This window comes from Lepisosteus oculatus, chromosome 14 (assembly GCF_040954835.1).
Source record: "Lepisosteus oculatus isolate fLepOcu1 chromosome 14, fLepOcu1.hap2, whole genome shotgun sequence".
NCBI classification, from domain to species: Eukaryota; Metazoa; Chordata; class Actinopteri; order Semionotiformes; family Lepisosteidae; genus Lepisosteus; species Lepisosteus oculatus.
This window is the reverse complement of record NC_090709.1, coordinates 28,565,616-28,590,387: the sequence shown is the minus strand read 5'-3', so window position 1 is coordinate 28,590,387 and position 24,772 is coordinate 28,565,616. Positions and strand designations below refer to the sequence as shown.

General features: G+C 44.6%; 2 protein-coding genes across 2 annotated transcripts in view; one reads left to right on the top strand and one right to left on the bottom strand.

Moving 5' to 3' along the window:
- LOC107076200 (antigen WC1.1-like) overlaps positions 1-24,772 on the bottom strand; it is a 455,354-nt gene that overhangs the window by 26,733 nt on the left and 403,849 nt on the right. The window lies entirely within an intron of this gene.
- Positions 444-4,218, top strand: LOC138243349 (uncharacterized). The gene is made up of 6 exons (XM_069198916.1): positions 444-985; positions 1,312-1,398; positions 1,638-1,700; positions 2,306-2,398; positions 3,326-3,694; positions 4,135-4,218. The coding sequence occupies exons 1-6, from the start codon at positions 944-946 to the stop codon at positions 4,216-4,218; spliced, it is 738 nt and encodes a 245-aa protein (XP_069055017.1). The 5' UTR covers positions 444-943.

The window sequence follows — 24,772 nt, the reverse complement described above, 5'->3', positions numbered from 1 at the left end:
CCTGTATCGCTCAAATACCATAGTGCGTTTAGTGTTCATAATGTTCAATCCCAAATTAAAGAATGATTATTCAAATGATTGTTTAGAAATTGTATTCTAGAGATTGAAAATTATATTCCAAGTTGATAAATTTGTGTAGGTAACAGTTTAAATGCATTTTTCCACTGTTTACAAATTATAAGTATGGTAACCACGGCGACACGTGCCACTTCACTGTGCCCAGCTAGGTGTCTCGCCTTCGTCACAAAGAGTGGTTTGACGTCACGGACTAATACTAATGCGAGTGTATTCATATTTAATATTAGTGAGAGTACAATCGGTAGCTTTAATATTAATGCTAGTGTTCATGTCAGTATTAATGGTGATTGTGCTTCTGATAGTTTTGATGCCAGTGTTCATGTTAATATTAGTTATAATTATACAGTTACTGTTAGAGTATTTACACTAGTAGTCATGTTAGTTTTAGTGATAGCATTACTGTTATTATTAGTATTAGTAGTGTAGTAGTAGTTTGTGTCAGTGATAATGATAGTGTAATTCTTAGTGATAGTGTTACTGTTTTAATGTTAGTGGCATTTGTGTTAGTGTTAGTTATACTGTATTTGTAGTTATGAGTGTGTGTGTTTTTGTCTGTGTGTGTGTGTTGGTGTGTGTCTATAAGTATTTGTAGTCTATGTGTGTGTCTGTGAATGTGTGTCTGTGAGTGTGTGTAGTGTATGTGTGAGTGTCTGTCAGTGTAAGAATGTGTGTCTGTGAGTGTGTGTGAGTGTCTGTGTGTGAATATGTGTGGGTGGGTGTCTGTCAGTGTGTGATAATGTGTGTGATTGTGTGGGTGTTTATCTGTCAGTGTGTGTGAGTGTGTGTGTAGGTGGGCTTGGGCTCCACTCGTGTGTCTGACAGAAGTGACCCATCAACAGGTGTTGAGGTCCAGAGTTGCCTGAGAATGGAACCACTTTCTAGATTCCAGACCCACGTCCAGAGAGCTGTGAGTGCTCTGTTTTTATCACTATTACTAGTAATGACAGCAGTAGTAGTATTAATATCAGAATTAGTATTAGAATTTGTAGTCATGGTCATAGTAGTAGCAGCAGAAGTAACAACAGTGGTAGTTGGATTATCCAAGCACTTACTCCAGGAACTACAGTATTACACATTTATACTCTATTTTCCAGGTATGTTTTGTAAAGTGCTTTGATGTTCTGGATTAAAAGGCAAAATATAAGAAAAAAATTGATTGATTGATTGATTGATTGACTATGAGAGTGAAGTCTGGTCGAACTTGTTTGTCTAACTGAACTGTCCTGTCCACAGATGTCAACAGAGGTGAACAGAGAAGATGTCCAAACCCACCAGAGACTGGAGACAAGTTTGAGAGTCAGGCCCCAGACCCAGAGAGCTGTGAGTCCACTGCTGGTCTTCTTCATATTGTGATTCTTCCTCTTCTTCCTCCTCCTGAAATGAAAGCTCATCGCAGTAGCAGGGCTCTGTTGTCTTCTCTTGAAGAGGAGAAAGACTCTACCTGACAGTGTGTGCATCTGCGTGTGTGTAAGTGTGTGGGAGTGTGTGTCTGTGGGTGTGTGTGCTTGTGAGTCTAGTCCAGCCCGTGTCTGTAACAGAACTGTGTCTGACATCCCCAGATCAGGAAGGAGGTAACAAGAGACTCAGCCAATACAGGAGCCAGACCCAAGACCCCAAGAAAAGCAAGTCTGCATTATTATTATTATTATTAGTAGTAGTAGTAGTAGTAGTGAGAGGATGAGTGTGTGTGAGGTTGTGTGTGAGAGAGGGTGAGCATGTCTCAAACTCCATTCCTAGAGGGTCTGGTGCATCATCTGGTTTCCTGCCCAGAGGTCTTGGTTATAAAGTTGATCTAATTTTTTAATTAAACAAAAAAAATTCTAATACTGTACCTTTATCCAGACCTTAAATATCCAACTGTGCCTTGAATATTTTAAGTCTTCAACAGTGAGAGACATCAAAATATATTATTAAACATTATTTCCACATCTTCTTATGAAAATAATTAGATTAATTGTTTAATTGGCTAGCCCCGTTTGGAAAGAAAACCTGGAGATGCACCTGGCTCTCCAGGGATTGTGATTGGGCTTGAGACCCCTGGTCTAGCAGAACTGGCCCCTCAACAGGTCTCGACAGGGATGTTGGGGATCATGAAGCTGGATAGCTGAGGGCTGGACACTGCTTCTGGATCGAGGACGACAAGCCACTGTCATGTAGGGTCATCTTGGCCCATGATGATGATGTGTGTTTGTGTGACTGGCTGGTAACTCTGTTTTCTCCTCCCCAGCACCGCCTGGAGAAACTCGCTCAAGTCGAGAGAGGGATGGCCGAGCAGAGAGAAGGGTGTCACACCGAGACCTGGGGCAGATCTCACAGGAACGTAAGTATTGGCTTCAACAACATGGTTGGATAGCTTGTTCCACACACCCACCACCCTTTACGTACAGTAGTGCCTCCTGTCCTGACTGTAGGGTCTCATCCAGCTCTCTCTTGAGATAAGCCAGGGTATCGGCTTCAACAACATGACTAGACAGCTTGTTCCACACCCCCACCCTCCTCTATGTAAAGAATACTGTATTAATACTGTTAGACTAAGAATAAACCTGTACTGAGACACAAACTTGGTTGGCTTCTGCTAGTGAGACTAAAGCAGTCAACTTGCTGACAGGTCTTGACAGAGGTGGACGTGACCCTGAAAGGCCGGAGAGGGGCAATCGATACTGAGGCTCTGAGCAAAGACTCTTCCAGTGTAAGACAACCAATGTGTTCTGCTCAGGATGATGATGGTGATGCAGATGGTAGTGTAGATAATGAAGGTGGTTATGATGATGATGTTGATGGAAAGGTGTTGATGATGATGATGGTGGACATGATGATTGTCATGATGAAGAAGGATATGGTGATGAAGATGGTGTAGATAATTTACTAGAAATGTGATGAAGATGATGGTGATGAAGATAGTGGAGATTATAATGGTGGAGGTGTTGATGATGGTGATACAGTCATGCCTGTGTGTGGCTGTGTGTGAAAGGGAAGGTGGGGTTGGATCAGGACTGCCGCTGTCATCTGATGGGACTGTCAGAGGAAGAGGGAGCAGACTCCCCCTCCGTCTCACCTCAGGCAGCTGAGAGCTGCAAGTCTGTGAGCCTGATATGTCTGTGATGTCTGTCGAAAGTTTGGTTTCAGCTGCAATGATGATGACTGTGATTGCTGGGAGACCAGTGGTAGGGCCTGGTCCTCCTGGAGAAGACCCTCTCAGTTTTCTCTCTGTCCTCCTCATGCCCTCTCTGTGCCCCTGTCCCCTCAGGCCAGCCAGCCAATCACCAGGCAGGAGACCGAGACCCAGCTGTGGAACTGCCCTAAGGGCCCGGAGAGGGATCTGCAGAAGGACAGGGCATGGACCTCCTCCTTGGCAGCCCACATACCCCATTGCTCGCCCCCTCACACACCCCCTCACCCACCCCCTGGTACACCCGCTCACCCGGGCCTGACCCCAGCGGCCCTGTGGCGGCTCAGGGAGGGCCTGCAGGTCGAGCTGGAGGGGCTGCTCCAGGAGGAGGAGATACGGGTGCGGACCTGGGCTCAGAACATGATATCATCTATCCAGCTGGACTGCCTGGCGCTGTACAATGAAGTCCTGCCTGACTTTGAATCAGAGGGTGCATACGCGGGATTGGTAAGTCCCTTAAACCCCTCCCCCTTGCTTGAATCACACTGAGGTATGCAGGGGCTGGGGCTACTCACCTCTCCAAGACACCTGCGTCATCCCACTCCCATTTCACCTCAACATGGTTCTGAGAAAATCTCCCGTCCCCAAGGGGAGAGAGACAGGAGCCGGGCTGGGCCTCCAGCCCTCTGTTTATTCAAGATTATTGCCTCAGGAGGTGGGTGAGGTGGAAGACACACTGTCTACAGATCACCACTAGGTGCAGCGTAAAGCAGGGGGTGAGACTCTTGATCATGGATAAGGATAACAGTGGGATGACTCCCCCTCTCTTGACTCACTGCCTAGATGTTATATCACTCCAGCTCCTCCTCATGGTGGTGTCTGCAGTCAGGCAATTTGGAGAACTGTTGAGGGATGATGATGAATATTCACCTTTCTTGTTCTCCCAGGGCACAGGAATCATGAAGCAGGACAACTATGAGGAGGTGAGAGGCGCTGAAATCCTACTTCGAAAATACAATGGTCAGGTTTGACTTATCTGAGGTGGACAAGTGTTTCCGCCAGGCTGCAGCCGAGCTTGACCTTTTCCTGCAGAAGTACCTGGGAGATGTTGTGGCTGAGGCCTGTGAATAGCAGGTTTATTTTGATAAAAGACATTTCTAGTCCCCTTCTATTGTTGGTGTCTATTTCATGTAAAGGATTTGACTTGAAAATGAAATGTTTAATCGACTTACAGGGAGTCTTCTTTAAGATGTGTATCGGATAGCTCTCCACTGTCACTTTACTGGACTTTTAAAGTAACCAATCTACAATGAAAATATATACTGCACATCTTAAGGAAAATGAAGAAAAATCCGTATGCTGATTGTCACCAAAAATGTCACAAATTAACCGCCAAACTGTTTAACATGTCCAACCACCTCTTCCTATTTTGCAGTGATTACAATTATTTCAGTTTCTTCTCTTGTATTTTCCTTACTGTTTCACTGTCCCCTTCCCCCATGTGGAGATGGATCCACAGACGAAACCCTGTTTCACCATTTGTTTGTTCAAAGTCTTTGGACTGACTTGCGACTTGCGAAGCCCCAGTGGCACAATCAGTCAGTGTGCACAGCAGAGTCATGGCGATGTTGTGTGTTCACGCCTCACCTGGAGCAATGGCACCTACAGATCCAGCCATTCAAAATGTGTGGAGTACGTGGTGGTAAAACGCGGTGGGCATGGTGAATCATACCACATTTGAATTGAAATATGATAATAGTATCTGGAAGCACCTTGTAAAATCACCAGGTGAAGCTAATAAAGCTTAACATCTCATATACAGCATTTGAGCTGTCACCAGAAAACGCCTGGTTTCGAATCCCAGTCACTGCTGAGGGACAGTCTTTTTACAATTAAGAATTTAAATTGCATACTCTTTAGATTTTTAATAATTTGAAACTGTGTATTACAGAATGTCAATCATTAAACATTAAAAAGTAGGTATATTTTATAAAAGAAAGATTGCTCTTGTGGACAAAAGTACACAACCTTCCACCTTCATCATAAATATTTTAATTCTGCACAAATATTTTATGCATCAAAGTCTTTAACTTGGTAACTAACATGGGTTCTGGTTTTAACATGCTTGTTCTAAAATTATTAAGCTTATATTCTGTAATTCATAAAAAGTTATAACGTTTTATCCTTTTCTAAGAATACGTAGTAAAAACACCACTTGCTGTTATTGTAAAAAAATACATGTTGTAGTGATTTAACATCACTTGATAGTTATATTAATATGGGATCGTGTAACTAAGCAGCTAAAGTATCACAAGTGGACGTTTTGGAAACATTTTGACATTCTTTTTTTTTTAAAAAAAAAACTTCTATTGTCGCTGTAGTGGTAATGAGCACTGTAATTGTCACAAAAGCTTTCTTTCCAGACCCTATGCGGACGACACAATCCGGGGTTGAGTGAGGAAACACAGGGAAAAAGTCATGCAGGATACGGGAATAAAAACAAGGGGGCGTGTCCATGGAGTGCTGGTGGTCGGGGAAGGTGTAGCGAGGCAAACAATCTTGGGACGAGTCCAAAGAGAAGTCCAAAAACAAGGCAAAAGTCCATGGCCAGGAGATCCATCCAAGACAGGAGATTAAAAACCAGAACCGGGTCGGGACCGGCAAGGGGAACAGGAACAGAAGCTTAAAACCATGAAGGAGCCAGACACATCCAGGACCCGGGCTCACATGATACAGGAACCAATGCAGAGCCCTGATTGGCGTCTGCGTCTGGCTTATAAGAGGGAACTGAAAAGGGGCTGGAACAAGGGACAGGTGTGGGGAATAAGGGCTGGAGCGCCCTTAAGAGGAGGGGTTTGCGATCATGACAGTAATGTACCTAGGCGCGATAAGAGCCGAATGCATAAAGATAGTCCTTTATTATTATAGTCTACTACTACTACTACTATAGTCCACTATAGCTTATTGTGAACATGATGTGTCTTTTTCAGGTTTACACCTGAATTGAGAAAATAATGACCAGACACATTATTATAGTTTCAGTGGCATTTTTAATTTGTGATTCTCGATTCTAATTACAATATATACAACTTCGTTTTAAGGCTTGAGGCGTCTGTTAAACTGCCCAACTGAATAAAGTGTTTTGAATCAAATCGGTTGAACAGTTGACAGTATTCCCGTTTGATAATTCACGTTTTTATTTCATTATTAATATAAATTAACATTGAATATGTTATGATAAATATATATATAAAAACATGTTAATATAGTGTACATTATACTTACTATTTTATTTTTTTTAAGTATTTGTTAGAAGAAAAACTTGTGCCGTAAGCAGGTAGGGAACTTGGATTGTCAAGGGCTGCTCGAAAACACAGCTGAGACGAACAGTTTAAAGTGTTTTGAAAGTAATCATGCGCGATTGAGTCAAATTAAAAATAAACCATGTTTACAAAGAATGTGGATTACAGTAAATTAATATCAGGTTTTTTACTGCGATAACGAGCACAAGTATTCATAGAAAAGGTTAATCACTTAACTCAGTTAATTTTGAATGTGTTGTGATATTTAGAAATACCATCAAATTCAATATATTGTCAATAATATTTACTATTTTAGTTTTTCAAAGAAATGTTTATCTGTTAAAAGAAAACTCATGGCAAGAGCTGGGTTCAATCCCCCAACTTACAGCATACAAGTCAGATGCCTAAGCCATTATACCAACACACTGCTTGACAGTTCAAGTTATAACTGAACAGGGCAGGCCAAAAGTTTCCAAGTAATCGCGGGTGAATGAGTCAAATTGATGCAGATGTTTACAAAGAAAGCCTACTACTGTAATATTTTGAGGTATATGAATATAATTATATCGTTATTAATTTATTTAGATACACGGTTCCATATTATATTCCCTATTAATCAAATTATAAAAAGTATGCGTTTTTTTACCGTGATATCGAGCCCAATTAAATATGAATAAATATTAATGAAGTTAATACTTATACTTTTACTTAGTATATACTTTTATATACTTTTTATGAAGTTCTGTATATAAACTTAATACAGTCAGAAGTACGTAAAACTTTTTCCAAAATAACCACAGTATGTAACCGAATGAAAGACTGATGCTTGAAATGTTTATGAAGAAAGTGGAATACTGGTGTGTATTTTTTATTTAAATTACCAAAACCAGACATATACATTTTACATAATATGTTTATGTTCCTAAATTAATATCATTTATTACCTTCAGACACGTTATACTCCTCTTCTTTTTATGCTCAGCTACTAAAATTTCCCTTTAGTTGTAAAATGTCCATATTAATATTCAATATTAAGCCGATTTAAACATGCACAGTAAAGAGATCAAATGAAGCAATCGTTTCACTAACAACCAATTCATCATAAGTGCTGCCTGTCAGTCATTTTGGCCAGCCAATCACTTACTGCGGTACAGCTCGGAGAACTATAGAAAATTTCCACAGTACGGGGTTGTACTGTGCATTTTCAATGACTGTATCTGTATATATAAAAATTATAAAAGCCAACCACTTTTATCATCATATTCTCGCTGAGAGGAAGGAATCAGTGTAAATATATCATTACAAGTGATAATAAGAGCAGCTTTATGATAACCCTAAGAAAATACTACTATATTGGTAGTTGGGGGAATGTATATTACATATATCTAGAATATAAAATTAAGGAAAAGGAAATGTATCACTCAAAAGGAAAAAACAAGAAAATCATTAGTTGATGAACTATTAGAATACTATATATTTAATATTTCTGAGTACGTGATTATTGAAAGTTAAAAACTACGTATTATGTTGAAAAAACTGCAAAAACAAAATAATATGCAAACAATGCATGGGATAGTGAAAAAATAAAACTTTTCTGACATTTGGAATAGAAATTATACAACAACTTTATATTGTAAAGTGAAGAGACAGGTGAGTTTATAAAGAGCAACATGAAAGTGAAGCTCCCAGAGTTCAAATTGCAGCAACTTAAACCCTTAATCAAACTAGGAGAAGCCTAGACAAAGAAGAACCAAAACAATGAAATAAGACTTTTACAATGGTCTAACACAACATAAGAATACACTTAGATGAAATCTTTACTATTTTACAGGAGAACCTAATAGGGAAAGTTATAAAAGCGTGTATGTGTCAGAAACCTAGAGAGAATTCACGTGCAGTATCATTTTGCTTAAAGTTGAACTGAGCACAAACAATATAGTTGCATTGTATACTTGTATGTGCAATACACTATTTCAAGTCTAAACTAAAGTACAACTCACTCTGCTGTGACTCCTTGCATCTCTACGCTATAACTTCCATCGAAGAGAGATTTTATCAGCAGCATGCAATTGATTCTTCCGACATTTTGTTTAATACTGTAATGTGGATGTAAGAACTCATGAAGTATTACCAGGATCTACATTTAGCACTGCTGATATTGATGGAGTTGAAATGCATGATGTATTTATTGACAGCTATATCTGAGCCGATAATGATTAAAATACCTCCTGTAAAGTGTTAGGATTCATGGCAAGGCATATTTCTCCCCCCTAAACGTTGCTACTGCATTGCACATTATATGAGCCTTACCAGTTTCAGTAGCTCCTGGTGTGTGCGGTTTTTAAAAACCTAAAGTAATAAGAAAATAACTTGTACACAGCAGTGTGTCTGTGGAGATTACCTAGGAAACGCTGAAGCTCCCTGCACACAAGCAATCCAACATAAATGAAAAATGCCTGCAGTCTGCCACTTATGCGTTTCCTTTACTACAGAGTAAATTCATAGGAATGAAGAGAAATGGAAGGAAAAAATATCACATTAAAGTTTCCAGTTACTTGGCACGAATGAATCAGCTATTTCTATATCCAGTCACACAGGAGATGGGTTGATTCTCCAATGGGGATGTGTTGTTTCTTTACCTTCTTACTAGACTGTCATTCAATTCTGTCTCCTTTGAAAGCTTTTTACATCTTTTAAGTGCTCTCGGTTAAACCACGCATAGAAAACCATCACTGCTGATGATTTTCATGGGCAGATGCACACTTGTTCTGTAGAACTCTAGTGATAAAGCCCTGCCTGGGAATATTGTACGAGAATTATAAAGGGCGAAACAACAGCCCCAACCACAGGAATGGTAACAGGAAGGATTGTGTTCTTATTTAATATGTCCTTTTGAGAAATGCCTTGTAAACGCACACAGGCGTTAGAACGTCGACAAATAATTTATAATGGAGCTGTGAAAACACAGATTTTCCTATAATCCTATAGCAGACTCTTAAACTTTGAGACAAAATGACACCATATCACGGCAAATATTAATTCAAACATCACCACAACAAAGTAATTAGTGGGGCTTTGAGTGAACAAAAATCGCTTTTATTGATCATCTTTTTCTACATAACTTTTAAGTGAAAATTTGCTCACATATGTTGCATGCGCGTTGGTAAAATAATGGTGAGCATAGCTGCCTCCCAAGCAGGTGATCGTGGTTCAGTTCCTGAAACAACTGGCAGCCGTGGGATTCCAACCCCTGAAGAGACTGGAGCCTTAATCCAGCACCTTAGACCCTCGGTCACACTACCCTATACCCTGTGTCTGTTCTTCACATTACTTGCTCGGAGAATGCTGGGTGGCTTCAGCTCTTGTTGTCCATCCTAGTGGTTTTATGACGCCTGGAAGCGACTGCACCTCCATTTTCTGAGATGCTTCTCCCTCTCCCCTCTCCCCTCTCGACTTCTCTGGCACCTCTGGATATAGTTCCTCTGTTGAGCAGTCTTCAGATCTCTTCATACAGCGCCCTTGAAGTCATTTTATTTTTACAGCAGGACGCATCCGGAAAGTTGTTTTTTTACTTTTTATTTGAACAACAAAAATTAGATACAATACAAACAAGAACACATATAAAGTATCAATAACATTGTCAGGGATACATACTATAATAAATTATACCTTATTAAAAAAAAGATTGAACAAGGCATATTAAAGACATTTCAAAGTAGCCTGTAAATACGCCTTTACATCTATTTTGAACTGTTCAAACAAAAGACTCTTCCCAGACCATTTCACTTTATGTATATCACATTCTGAAATCAGAATGTGTCTCCTGTTTAAGAACTGTTTTGGGCAGTATGTCTTATACAACGCACCCACAGTATTCTAACTGTGGACTGCAGATCTATAGTTCAGCTGAATTCAAAGGATCCAGCAATCGTACTGGAATTGACTGGGATTCTGAAATGTCTCTTGCAAAGGTTTTCAGGTTTGCTTAAACCTTTCATTAAAAAAACGATCTGAAACTTCCTAGCTTACAATCTCTGAAGTAGTTCTCACTAAACTTGGACGTGATGTCCGCAGATGTGCAGTGTACCTTTACTCTTGTCGTGTTCAAGAGTATTTTCACTGCGTGAGCTTCTCACTGCATGTCCTGTACTGTACTGTGATTTCGTTTAGATTACCTATGAGGAGTACAGGGACTAGAACATCTTGAACTACTTTCGTTATATAAAAAAACGCAAAAGAATATGCAAAGTGAGTAACATTACAATTATGTCGATTTTCTGATTATGTCTCTGCTTTACTTAATGAATTTCCTTAGTGACAGGCCATTTCTTTCCAATATTTTTTTCTGGTGCGGTTATTGATCACATACAAAATCTTATTTTCATAAAGAACACCAACAAAGTCACTGTGAAACTGGTATCGGGAAAAGTTTCATAATATTTCTTTTTATTAGAATACAAGTAGATCTTATCATTACCTATGGAATTTCTTGCCAGTCTGGCGCTTGAATTCACAACCCTGAAATTCAGAGTTTCATGCTAGTTGCTCCAGAGAAAACTGAAATCTTTTATTTATATTAAACACTGCGGCTCCTGTCCTCTACTTTTCGTCACTGAAGAGGTGGATCTGGTCTTCAGTTTACCAACAATAAGCTCAGGCAGTGCTCCTTTGTAAAGCAGTGTTTGTTCGGATTGGTTATGTGCATCAGCTCTATATCAAATATCATAGATGAAGGCAGCTCTCTTGTCTTGGGTTGCTGTAACCCAGTTTCAAAGCAGGAGTACTGTGGTCTCAATACAAAGTACTGGCCACTATACCATTAAGGCAAGCAGCCCAAACGTACACGCATTTTGTCATGCGTGTGTGAAGCTTTATTGTCTGGGGCTGCTGTCAGTTTTGATAAACCTTGTATCCTACTGTTCTGCACTTGTCCAGGAGCCAGTTCAGCACACAAATACCCTCCTTCAAACAAAGGCTGTAATCGCTTAATAAAAGCCATTTCTCATCCTTTATCTTAGTGTTGGTGCTGCTATTGCATGTGAAGGAGGCGACTTGAAAATAAAATGTGTAATTGCCTTACAGAGGGTCTTCACGAAGGCGTGCGTCGCCTAGCTCTCTACTGCCAATTGACTGGACTTTTGAAGAAACCAATGTCATACAACGACTGCACAAATTGCACATCTTAAGGCACACGAAGAGAAATCTGTATGCTGATTGATGTAAAAAATGTTGCTACAAATTATCCGCCGAGCTGTTTTACATGTCCGACCACCTCTTTCCTTTTTAATTTGCAGCGAGCACAATTCTTTCGGTTCCTTCTTTTGTATGTCCCTTGCTATTTTACTGTCTCCTTCCCCCACGTGGAGATGGATCCACAGTCAAAACCCTGTGTTTCACCTTGTGTTTGTGCAGCGTCAGTCTGTGTAGAGAGAGAAACGTACGCAGCTCCAGGGGTGCAATCGGTCATCAGTGCACAGCGGAGTCATACCGAGGTTATGAGCTCGAGTCTCAGCTGGAGCAACATCACTTATGTCTTTAGCTACTGAAATAGTTGAGTTTAGGTCAGTTTGTTGTGACACATTCTGCTCAAAAGAGCTGTATTAAAGCAAGCTCACCTGTTTCCACAGAATCGTTACTGCTTCTCATCAACCAATATACTGCAGCCAGATCTGATACTTATACTGTCATTGCTTGTGCGTGTAACACGTTCCTGCTGTGAGCCTGCTATAGCATGTTCAGTCCAGATATACTGCTGTTGTACTACAAGAGCAAAAAAGGAAATGAAAGCATACCCAGCTTTTTTATTAAAACAAGGCACATCTGTGAGCTTGAGAATGATGAGGTTTGAACTCACAGGTGCAGTGCATAATGAATTAGTAGTCCATCGCCTTAACTACTTCCCTGTAGGTGAGGGTCATTTTCCTCTTCCAACTGCAATTTCAAAATTTTTCTTGGGAGCTGTCAAGCTACCAAGCCTGTGCTGTGCTTCAGTGGCAGGTCTACAGGACATCCTGTTGTACACAGAAAGCACATTGAGCTCCTTTAACATGAAAAGTGCCAGATAATAGCATTTTCTCATCCTTTCTCTCAGTTTCAGTGCTACTATTGCTTGTAAAGGAGACAGCTTGCTCAGCGAGCAGGCTCAGCGCACACCGAACTTGGGTGTCTCAGAGCGGTGTGTACAAGTGGCTGTAAAAGGGGAGCACTTAGCTGATAAAGCACCTGTCTAGTAAACATCCCAGATCCTACACTCAAATCCCAGTGGTGCCTTTCTTTCTGTCTTGTTGTACAGAATTTATAGTCATGGACAACATACGTCTTGATTTAGCTTAATGCAAATATTCATTGAGTGGGTGGCAGAAGAATTCATTTATACTCCTCTTGTCTCCTCAGCTAAAATATTTTAAAAATACAGTACAGATTTGTTAGAGAACTTGACAAGTAAAAATGACAGCTCGCCGGCGTCATTAGGTTAGGACTGTAGGGTTCTATTATAATCTTTTGGCATATTTATCTTAATTTTAATGTGAATCTAAAGACAAATGCCATTCAATATTTTGTAATTTTTTTTAAAAAAATATTTTAGCTGTGGATGCACGAGGGACTGTTATACCTTCCAAACATCCAATACAATTGTAAAAGAGCCTGTTATTTTAATAAAATTAGCGAATAAGAGAAAACCACAATTTTTATATTATCACTAAATATCAACGTTTAGAGGAAGGATTTGAAGAATCTATCAAAGGATAAACAATGACAGGAATGGATTTTTTTATTTTGAACCAATATTTGCGCCTCAATAATCCACTCATTCTCAAAAGAAGAAAACACAGGTATGTTTTGAGTCTCACCATGATCGTCTTCTCGATCCCCCCAAAAAAGCTTAAATGTGATAGTTTCCATTGTATTTTGGATGCAACATCCCTCGAAGACAGTTTCACCTTGAGACAATCACTCTCTCACCTGGTAAAATGTACTACCTCTCTTCTGCGACTGAGACCTGTGTTAAAGCCCAGAGCCCTGGCACAGTGACTCTCTCCCAGTTGCATGCTGTAGCTATCTCAGATATCTGTTTACAGGGCACTCAGTACTTGCACAGCCTCACCCAAACTTCCCGCCATTCTGACATCTCCTGTCCAGCCCCACCTCCACCTCTCTCATCTCAACCAAAACACAGTGCACCCTGTTCACTCTTCACTTTAAACTGTTCCCTTTCGACAGCAAACACTTTAAATCAAGTCTTCACCCCTGAGGTTCATAGTGCAACATGCAGGCCTGTAGGGAAGCATCTAGTAAACCAATACTCAGTCACTAACATGCAGCATTGCTTGCAAGCCTCAAATATTAAAGTCTGATTAATTTTATTGAAGACCTTGGTGACACAAAGTATTACAATACAAGTTTCAAAACATATTCCTGCAAAATTCTCAAACAGACAGACTAGAAAGGTTTTTGAGAGCTGAGAAACATGCAATTAGTTCTCTGATTCTCTTCTTGGTGCATTTAATGTGCTACAATATGGATTTAATTAATATAAAATGAAAAGCATATTCAGGTGCAAACATGTTTTTCCAATGTTCCACTCACTATACCATTGTCAACTTATCGCAAATTATCTTCAAACATGGTTAAATACAGTACGTATGCTAAATAATACCCAGAAAGAAAAGAGGAAATTTAATATTTTGATTTTAAATTCAAATTTCAGTAGTGCAACAATGACCAAGCCCCAGTGCTCAAGTCTCACTGTAGCTGGATTCCAGTATCATCAGCTGTTGGCTGGTTTGTAAATCCTCTGATTCTCTGATCTCCTCATGTCCTCCTCCTGGGGTGCAGGGAAGACGGGGAGGTTGTTCCCCTAGTCCTGTCTTGTCTCCGTTCCCAGATTATTGACTGCTTCCTGGCACAACAGTGCCTCCAAGAGGAGGAGCCCTGAACAGCGCAGTGTCTCAGATATATCAGGATAATTAGCCTGAAGCAACTATGCCAGTTTCATATCTCATTGAGACAGTCACCCAGATACAATACAACCCAGAAACCTAGATACAATCACAGGCCTAAAAAAACAAACATTAAAGAACAAGCAGAATAAGTGAAGAAGGGCATGAAAGATTACTGGTGAAAATGTCTCGGCACAGCTGACTTTAAACCTGCTTCTCTGCTCTGGCACACATTTCTCTCAGTGCTGGAGGAGCTGAGTGTGTGTTTAAGCATTGTGTTTCACTGCTTCTTGATGCTGCAGTCAAGACACTGGTGAAACTGTGTAGGTAAGTGTGTATAAAACACCTGTGACAATATATTGTGTGAACTAGGGGTCACAAATTATGTTCCAGCATAATTTGCTTTGTCTCAGCATCACTGTTTAGCTTCTGGCTTTTAGGGGGCAGCATGGGGTCAAATTCTTCAGCCTGATCGCAAGCTCCTCTATCTGTCACACTGGAACTGGTACTCCCCTCCAAACTGATTTGTGAAGAAACACCTGATAGACCAACAACAGACACACTGGCCATCACCAATTCCCCGGCCACCGACTCCTGACTACTGCCAACAACAATAACAACAGACACACTGGTCGTCACTGATCCCACACCCAACGACTCCTGACCAACAACAACACCAGGCACACTGACCATCACCACTCCCACAGACACTGACTACAGACCACCACCAACAACAGACACACTGGCCATCACCGATCCCACAACCACTGACTACTGACAAACAACAACAACAGATACACTGGCCATCACCGATCCCACAGCCACGACTACTGACCAACAACAACAGACACAATGACCATCACTGCTTCCACAGCCACGACTACTGACCAACAACAACAGACACAATGGCCATCACTGCTCCCACAGACACTGACTACTGACCACCACCAACAACAGACACACTGGCCATCACCGATCCCACACACTATTGAACAACAACACCAGACACACTGACCATCACTGATCCCACAGACACTGACTACTGACCAACAACAACAACAGACACAATGGCCATCACCACTCCCACAGCCACGACTCCTGACCAACAACAACAGACACAATGACCATCACTGCTCCCACAGCCATTGACTACTGACCAACAACAACAGACACAATGGCCATCACCACTCCCAAAGCCACGACTACTGACCAACAACAACAGACACAATGACCATCACTGCTCCCACAGCCATTGACTACTGACCAACAAAAACAGACACACCGGCCATCACCGCTCCCACACACACTGACTACTGAACAATAACAGACACACACTGGCCATCAAAGCTTACACACACACTGACTACTGAACAACAACACCAGACACACTGACCATCACCACTCCCACAGTCACTGACTACTGACCAACAGCAACAACAGACACTCTGGCCATCACTGCTCCCACAGCCACTGACTACTGACCAACAGCAACAACAGACACAATGGCCATCACTGCTCCCACAGCCACTGACTACTGAACAATAACAGACACACACTGACCATCACTGCTCCCACAGCCACTGACTACTGACCAACAGCAACAACAGACACACTGGCCATCACTGCTCCCACAGCCACTGACTAATGAACAATAACAACAGACACACTGACCATCACCACTCCCACAGACACTGACTACTGACCAACAACAACAACAGACACACTGACCATCAACACTCCCACAGCCACGACTACTGACCAACAACAACAGACACACTGACCATCACCGCTCCCACAGACACTGACTACTGACCAGCAACAACAGACACACTGGCCATCACTGCTCCCACAGCCACTGACTACTGACCAACAACAACAGACACAATGACCATCACCACTCCCACAGCCACTGACTACTGACCAACAACAACAACAGACACACTGGCCATCACCACTCCCACAGCCACAGACTACTGAACAATAACAGACACACACTGGCCATCACTGCTCCCACAGCCACAACTACTGACCAACAACAACAGACACACTGGCCATCACCACTCCCACAGCCACTGACTACTGACCAACAACAACAACAGACACACTGACCATCACTGCTCCCACAGCCACTGACTACTGACCAGCAACAACAGACACACTGGCCATCACTGCTCTCACAGCCACGACTACTGACCAAAAACAATAGACACACACTGGCCATCACTGCTTACACACACACTGACTACGGACCAACAACAACAGACACACTGACCATCACAGCTCCCACAGCCACTGACTACTGACCAACAACAACAACAGACACACTGACCATCACTGCTCCCACAGCCATTGACTACTGACCAACAACAACAGACACAATGGCCATCACCACTCCCAAAGCCACGACTACTGACCAACAACAACAGACACAATGACCATCACTGCTCCCACAGCCATTGACTACTGACCAACAAAAACAGACACACCGGCCATCACCGCTCCCACACACACTGACTACTGAACAATAACAGACACACACTGGCCATCAAAGCTTACACACACACTGACTACTGAACAACAACACCAGACACACTGACCATCACCACTCCCACAGTCACTGACTACTGACCAACAGCAACAACAGACACTCTGGCCATCACTGCTCCCACAGCCACTGACTACTGACCAACAGCAACAACAGACACAATGGCCATCACTGCTCCCACAGCCACTGACTACTGACCAGCAACAACAGACACACTGGCCATCACTGCTCTCACAGCCACGACTACTGACCAAAAACAATAGACACACACTGGCCATCACTGCTTACACACACACTGACTACGGACCAACAACAACAGACACACTGACCATCACAGCTCCCACAGCCACTGACTACTGACCAACAACAACAACAGACACACTGACCATCACTGCTCCCACAGCCATTGACTACTGACCAACAACAACAGACACAATGGCCATCACCACTCCCAAAGCCACGACTACTGACCAACAACAACAGACACAATGACCATCACTGCTCCCACAGCCATTGACTACTGACCAACAAAAACAGACACACCGGCCATCACCGCTCCCACACACACTGACTACTGAACAATAACAGACACACACTGGCCATCAAAGCTTACACACACACTGACTACTGAACAACAACACCAGACACACTGACCATCACCACTCCCACAGTCACTGACTACTGACCAACAGCAACAACAGACACTCTGGCCATCACTGCTCCCACAGCCACTGACTACTGACCAACAGCAACAACAGACACAATGGCCATCACTGCTCCCACAGCCACTGACTACTGAACAATAACAGACACACACTGGCCATCACTGTTTACACACACACTGACTACTGACCAACAACAACAGACACACTGACCATCACTGCTCCCACAGCCACTGACTACTGACCAACAGCAACAACAGACACACTGGCCATCACTGCTCCCACAGCCACTGACTAATGAACAATAACAACAGACACACTGACCATCACCACTCCCACAGACACTGACTACTGACCAACAACAACAACAGACACACTGACCATCAACACTCCCACAGCCACGACTACTGAAAAACAACAACAGACACACTGACCATCACCGTGGTCCGTGGCAACAACAACAACAACAACAACAACAACAACAGACACACTGGCCATCACCACTCCCACAGCCACAGACTACTGAACAATAACAGACACACACTGGCCATCACTGCTCCCACAGCCACAACTACTGACCAACAACAACAGACACACTGACCATCACTGCTCCCACAGCCACTGACTACTGACCAGCAACAACAGACACACTGGCCATCACTGCTCTCACAGCCACGACTACTGACCAAAAACAATAGACACACACTGGCCATCACTGCTTACACACACACTGACTACGGACCAACAACAACAGACACACTGACCATCACAGCTCCCACAGCCACTGACTACTGACCAACAATAACAGACACACTGACCATCACCACCCCCACAGCCACTGACTACTGCTACTGACCAACAACAACAGACACACTGACCATCACCACTCCCACAGACACTGACTACTGACCAATAACAACAACAGACACACTGACCATCACTGCTCCCAAAGCCACTGACTACTGACCAACAACAACAGACACACTGGCCATCAATGCTCCCACAGCCACTGACTACTGACCAACAACAGACACACTGACCATCACCACTCCCACAGACACTGACTACTGACCAACAACAACAGACACACTGACCATCACTGCTCCCACAGCCACTGACTACTGACCAACAACAACAGACACACTGGCCATCACTGCTCCCACAGCCACTGACTACTGACCAACAACAACAGACACACTGACCATCACCGCTCCCACAGACACTGACTACTGACCAATAACAACAACAGACACAATGACCATCACCACTCCCACAGCCACCGACTACTGAACAACAACAACAGACACACTGGCCATCACCACTCCCACAGCCACGACTACTGACCAACAACAACAACAGACACACTGGCCATCACCACTCCCACAGACACTGACTACTGACCAATAACAACAACAGACACAATGACCATCACCACTCCCACAGCCACCGACTACTGAACAACAACAACAGACACACTGACCATCACCGCTCCCACAGCCATCGACTACTGACCAACAACAACAGACACAATGACCATCACTGCTCCCACAGCCACTGACTACTGACCAACAACAACAGACACACTGGCCATCACTGCTCCCACAGCCACTGACTACTGACCAACAACAACAGACACACTGACCATCACCACTCCCACAGCCACTGACTACTGACCAACAACAACAACAGACACACTGGCCATCACTGCTCCCACAGCCACTGACTACTGACCAACAACAACAGACACACTGACCATCACCGCTCCCACAGACACTGACTACTGACCAATAACAACAACAGACACAATGACCATCACCACTCCCACAGCCACCGACTACTGAACAACAACAACAGACACAATGACCATCACCACTCCCACAGCCACCGACTACTGAACAACAACAACAGACACACTGACCATCACCGCTCCCACAGCCATCGACTACTGACCAACAACAACAGACACAATGACCATCACTGCTCCCACAGCCACTGACTACTGACCAACAACAACAGACACACTGGCCATCACTGCTCCCACAGCCACTGACTACTGACCAACAACAACAGACACACTGACCATCACCACTCCCACAGCCACTGACTACTGACCAACAACAACAACAGACACACTGGCCATCACTGCTCCCACAGCCGCTGACTACTGACCAACAACATCAGACACACTGACCATCACTGCTCCCACAGCCATCGACTACTGACCAACAACAACAGACGCACTGGCCATCACTGCTCCCACAGACACTGACTATTGACCAACAACAACAACAGACACACTGGCCATCACTGCTATCACAGCCGCTGACTACTGACTAACAACAACAGACACACCGGCCATCACCACTCCCACAGACACTGACTACTGACCAGCAACAATAGACACAATGGCCATCACTGCTCCCACAGCCACTGACTACTGACCAACAACAACAGACACACTGGCCATCACCACTCCCACAGACACTGACTACTGACCAACAACAACAGACACACTGACCATCACTGCTCCCACAGCCACTGACTACTGACCAACAAAACCAGACACACTGACCATCACTGATCCCACAGCCACTGACCACTGACCAACAACAACAGACACACTGACCATCACTGCTCCCACAGCCGCTTACTACTGACTAACAACAACAGACACACCGGCCATCACCACTCCCACAGACACTGACTACTGACCAGCAACGATAGACACAATGGCCATCACTGCTCCCACAGCCACTGACTACTGACCAACAACAACAGACACACTGGCCATCAATGCTCCCACAGCCACTGACTACTGACCAACAACAACAGAAACAATGACCATCACCACTCCCACAGACACTGACTACTGACCAACAACAACAGACACACTGGCCATCACTGCTCCCACAGCCACTGACTACTGACCAACAACAACAGACTCACTGACCATCACCACTCCCACAGCCACTGACTACTGACCAACAACAACAGACTCACTGACCATCACCACTCCCACAGCCACTGACTACTGACCAGCAACAATAGACACAATGGCCATCACTGTTCCCACAGACACTGACTATTGACCAGCAACGATAGACACAATGGCCATCACTGCTCCCACAGCCACTGACTACTGACCAACAACAACAGACACACTGGCCATCAATGCTCCCACAGCCACTGACTACTGACCAACAACAGACACACTGACCATCACCACTCCCACAGACACTGACTACTGACCAACAACAACAGACACACTGACCATCACTGCTCCCACAGCCACTGACTACTGACCAACAACAACAGACACACTGGCCATCACTGCTCCCACAGCCACTGACTACTGACCAACAACAACAGACACACTGACCATCACCGCTCCAACAGACACTGACTACTGACCAATAACAACAACAGACACAATGACCATCACCACTCCCACAGCCACCGACTACTGAACAACAACAACAGACACACTGGCCATCACCACTCCCACAGCCACGACTACTGACCAACAACAACAACAGACACACTGGCCATCACCACTCCCACAGACACTGACTACTGACCAATAACAACAACAGACACAATGACCATCACCACTCCCACAGCCACCGACTACTGAACAACAACAACAGACACACTGACCATCACCGCTCCCACAGCCATCGACTACTGACCAACAACAACAGACACAATGACCATCACTGCTCCCACAGCCACTGACTACTGACCAACAACAACAGACACACTGGCCATCACTGCTCCCACAGCCACTGACTACTGACCAACAACAACAGACACACTGACCATCACCACTCCCACAGCCACTGACTACTGACCAACAACAACAACAGACACACTGGCCATCACTGCTCCCACAGCCGCTGACTACTGACCAACAACAACAGACACACTGACCATCACTGCTCCCACAGCCATCGACTACTGACCAACAACAACAGACGCACTGGCCATCACTGCTCCCACAGACACTGACTATTGACCAACAACAACAACAGACACACTGGCCATCACTGCTATCACAGCCGCTGACTACTGACTAACAACAACAGACACACCGGCCATCACCACTCCCACAGACACTGACTACTGACCAGCAACAATAGACACAATGGCCATCACTGCTCCCACAGCCACTGACTACTGACCAACAACAACAGACACACTGGCCATCACCACTCCCACAGACACTGACTACTGACCAACAACAACAGACACACTGACCATCACTGCTCCCACAGCCACTGACTACTGACCAACAACAACAGACACACTGACCATCACTGATCCCACAGCCACTGACCACTGACCAACAACAACAGACACACTGACCATCACTGCTCCCACAGCCGCTTACTACTGACTAACAACAACAGACACACCGGCCATCACCACTCCCACAGACACTGACTACTGACCAGCAACGATAGACACAATGGCCATCACTGCTCCCACAGCCACTGACTACTGACCAACAACAACAGACACACTGGCCATCAATGCTCCCACAGCCACTGACTACTGACCAACAACAACAGAAACAATGACCATCACCACTCCCACAGACACTGACTACTGACCAACAACAACAGACACACTGGCCATCACTGCTCCCACAGCCACTGACTACTGACCAACAACAACAGACTCACTGACCATCACCACTCCCACAGCCACTGACTACTGACCAACAACAACAGACTCACTGACCATCACCACTCCCACAGCCACTGACTACTGACCAGCAACAATAGACACAATGGCCATCACTGTTCCCACAGACACTGACTATTGACCAGCAACGATAGACACAATGGCCATCACTGCTCCCAGAGCCACTGACTACTGACCAACAACAACAGACACACTGGCCATCAATGCTCCCACAGCCACTGACTACTGACCAACAACAGACACACTGACCATCACCACTCCCACAGACACTGACTACTGACCAACAACAACAGACACACTGACCATCACTGCTCCCACAGCCACTGACTACTGACCAACAACAACAGACACACTGGCCATCACTGCTCCCACAGCCACTGACTACTGACCAACAACAACAGACACACTGACCATCACCGCTCCCACAGACACTGACTACTGACCAATAACAACAACAGACACAATGACCATCACCACTCCCACAGCCACCGACTACTGAACAACAACAACAGACACACTGGCCATCACCACTCCCACAGCCACTGACTACTGACCAACAACAACAGACACACTGGCCATCACTGCTCCCACAGCCACTGACTACTGACCAACAACAACAGACACACTGACCATCACCGCTCCCACAGACACTGACTACTGACCAATAACAACAACAGACACAATGACCATCACCACTCCCACAGCCACCGACTACTGAACAACAACAACAGACACAATGACCATCACCACTCCCACAGCCACCGACTACTGAACAACAACAACAGACACACTGACCATCACCGCTCCCACAGCCATCGACTACTGACCAACAACAACAGACACAATGACCATCACTGCTCCCACAGCCACTGACTACTGACCAACAACAACAGACACACTGGCCATCACTGCTCCCACAGCCACTGACTACTGACCAACAACAACAGACACACTGACCATCACCACTCCCACAGCCACTGACTACTGACCAACAACAACAACAGACACACTGGCCATCACTGCTCCCACAGCCGCTGACTACTGACCAACAACAACAGACACACTGACCATCACTGCTCCCACAGCCATCGACTACTGACCAACAACAACAGACGCACTGGCCATCACTGCTCCCACAGACACTGACTATTGACCAACAACAACAACAGACACACTGGCCATCACTGCTCCCACAGCCGCTGACTACTGACTAACAACAACAGACACACCGGCCATCACCACTCCCACAGACACTGACTACTGACCAGCAACAATAGACACAATGGCCATCACTGCTCCCACAGCCACTGACTACTGACCAACAACAACAGACACACTGGCCATCACCACTCCCACAGACACTGACTACTGACCAACAACAACAGACACACTGACCATCACTGCTCCCACAGCCACTGACTACTGACCAACAACACCAGACACACTGACCATCACTGATCCCACAGCCACTGACCACTGACCAACAACAACAGACACACTGACCATCACTGCTCCCACAGCCGCTGACTACTGACTAACAACAACAGACACACCGGCCATCACCACTCCCACAGACACTGACTACTGACCAGCAACGATAGACACAATGGCCATCACTGCTCCCACAGCCACTGACTACTGACCAACAACAACAGACACACTGGCCATCAATGCTCCCACAGCCACTGACTACTGACCAACAACAACAGACACAATGACCATCACCACTCCCACAGACACTGACTACTGACCAACAACAACAGACACACTGGCCATCACTGCTCCCACAGCCACTGATTACTGACCAACAACAACAGACTCACTGACCATCACCACTCCCACAGCCACTGACTACTGACCAGCAACAATAGACACAATGGCCATCACTGTTCCCACAGACACTGACTATTGACCAAGAACAATAGACACAATGGCCATCACCACTTCCACAGCCACTGACTACTGAACAATAACAGACACAAACTGGCCATCCCTGCTTACACACACACTGACTACTGACCAACATAACAGACACACTGACCATCACCGCTCCCACAGCCACTGACTAATGACCAACAACAACGGACACACTGACCATCACTGCTCCCACAGCCACTGACTACTGACCACCACCAGCAACAGACACACTGACCATCACTGATACCACCAACAACAGACACACTGGCCATCACTGCTCCCACAGCCACTGACTACTGACCACCACCAACAACAGACACACTGGCCATCACTGCTCCCACAGCCACTGACTACTGAACAATAACAGACACACACTGGCCATCACTGCTTACACACACACTGACTACTGACCAACAACAACAGACACACTGACCATCACCACTCCCACAGCCACTGACTACTGACCAACAAGAACAGACACACTGACCATCACTGCTCCCACAGCCATCGAC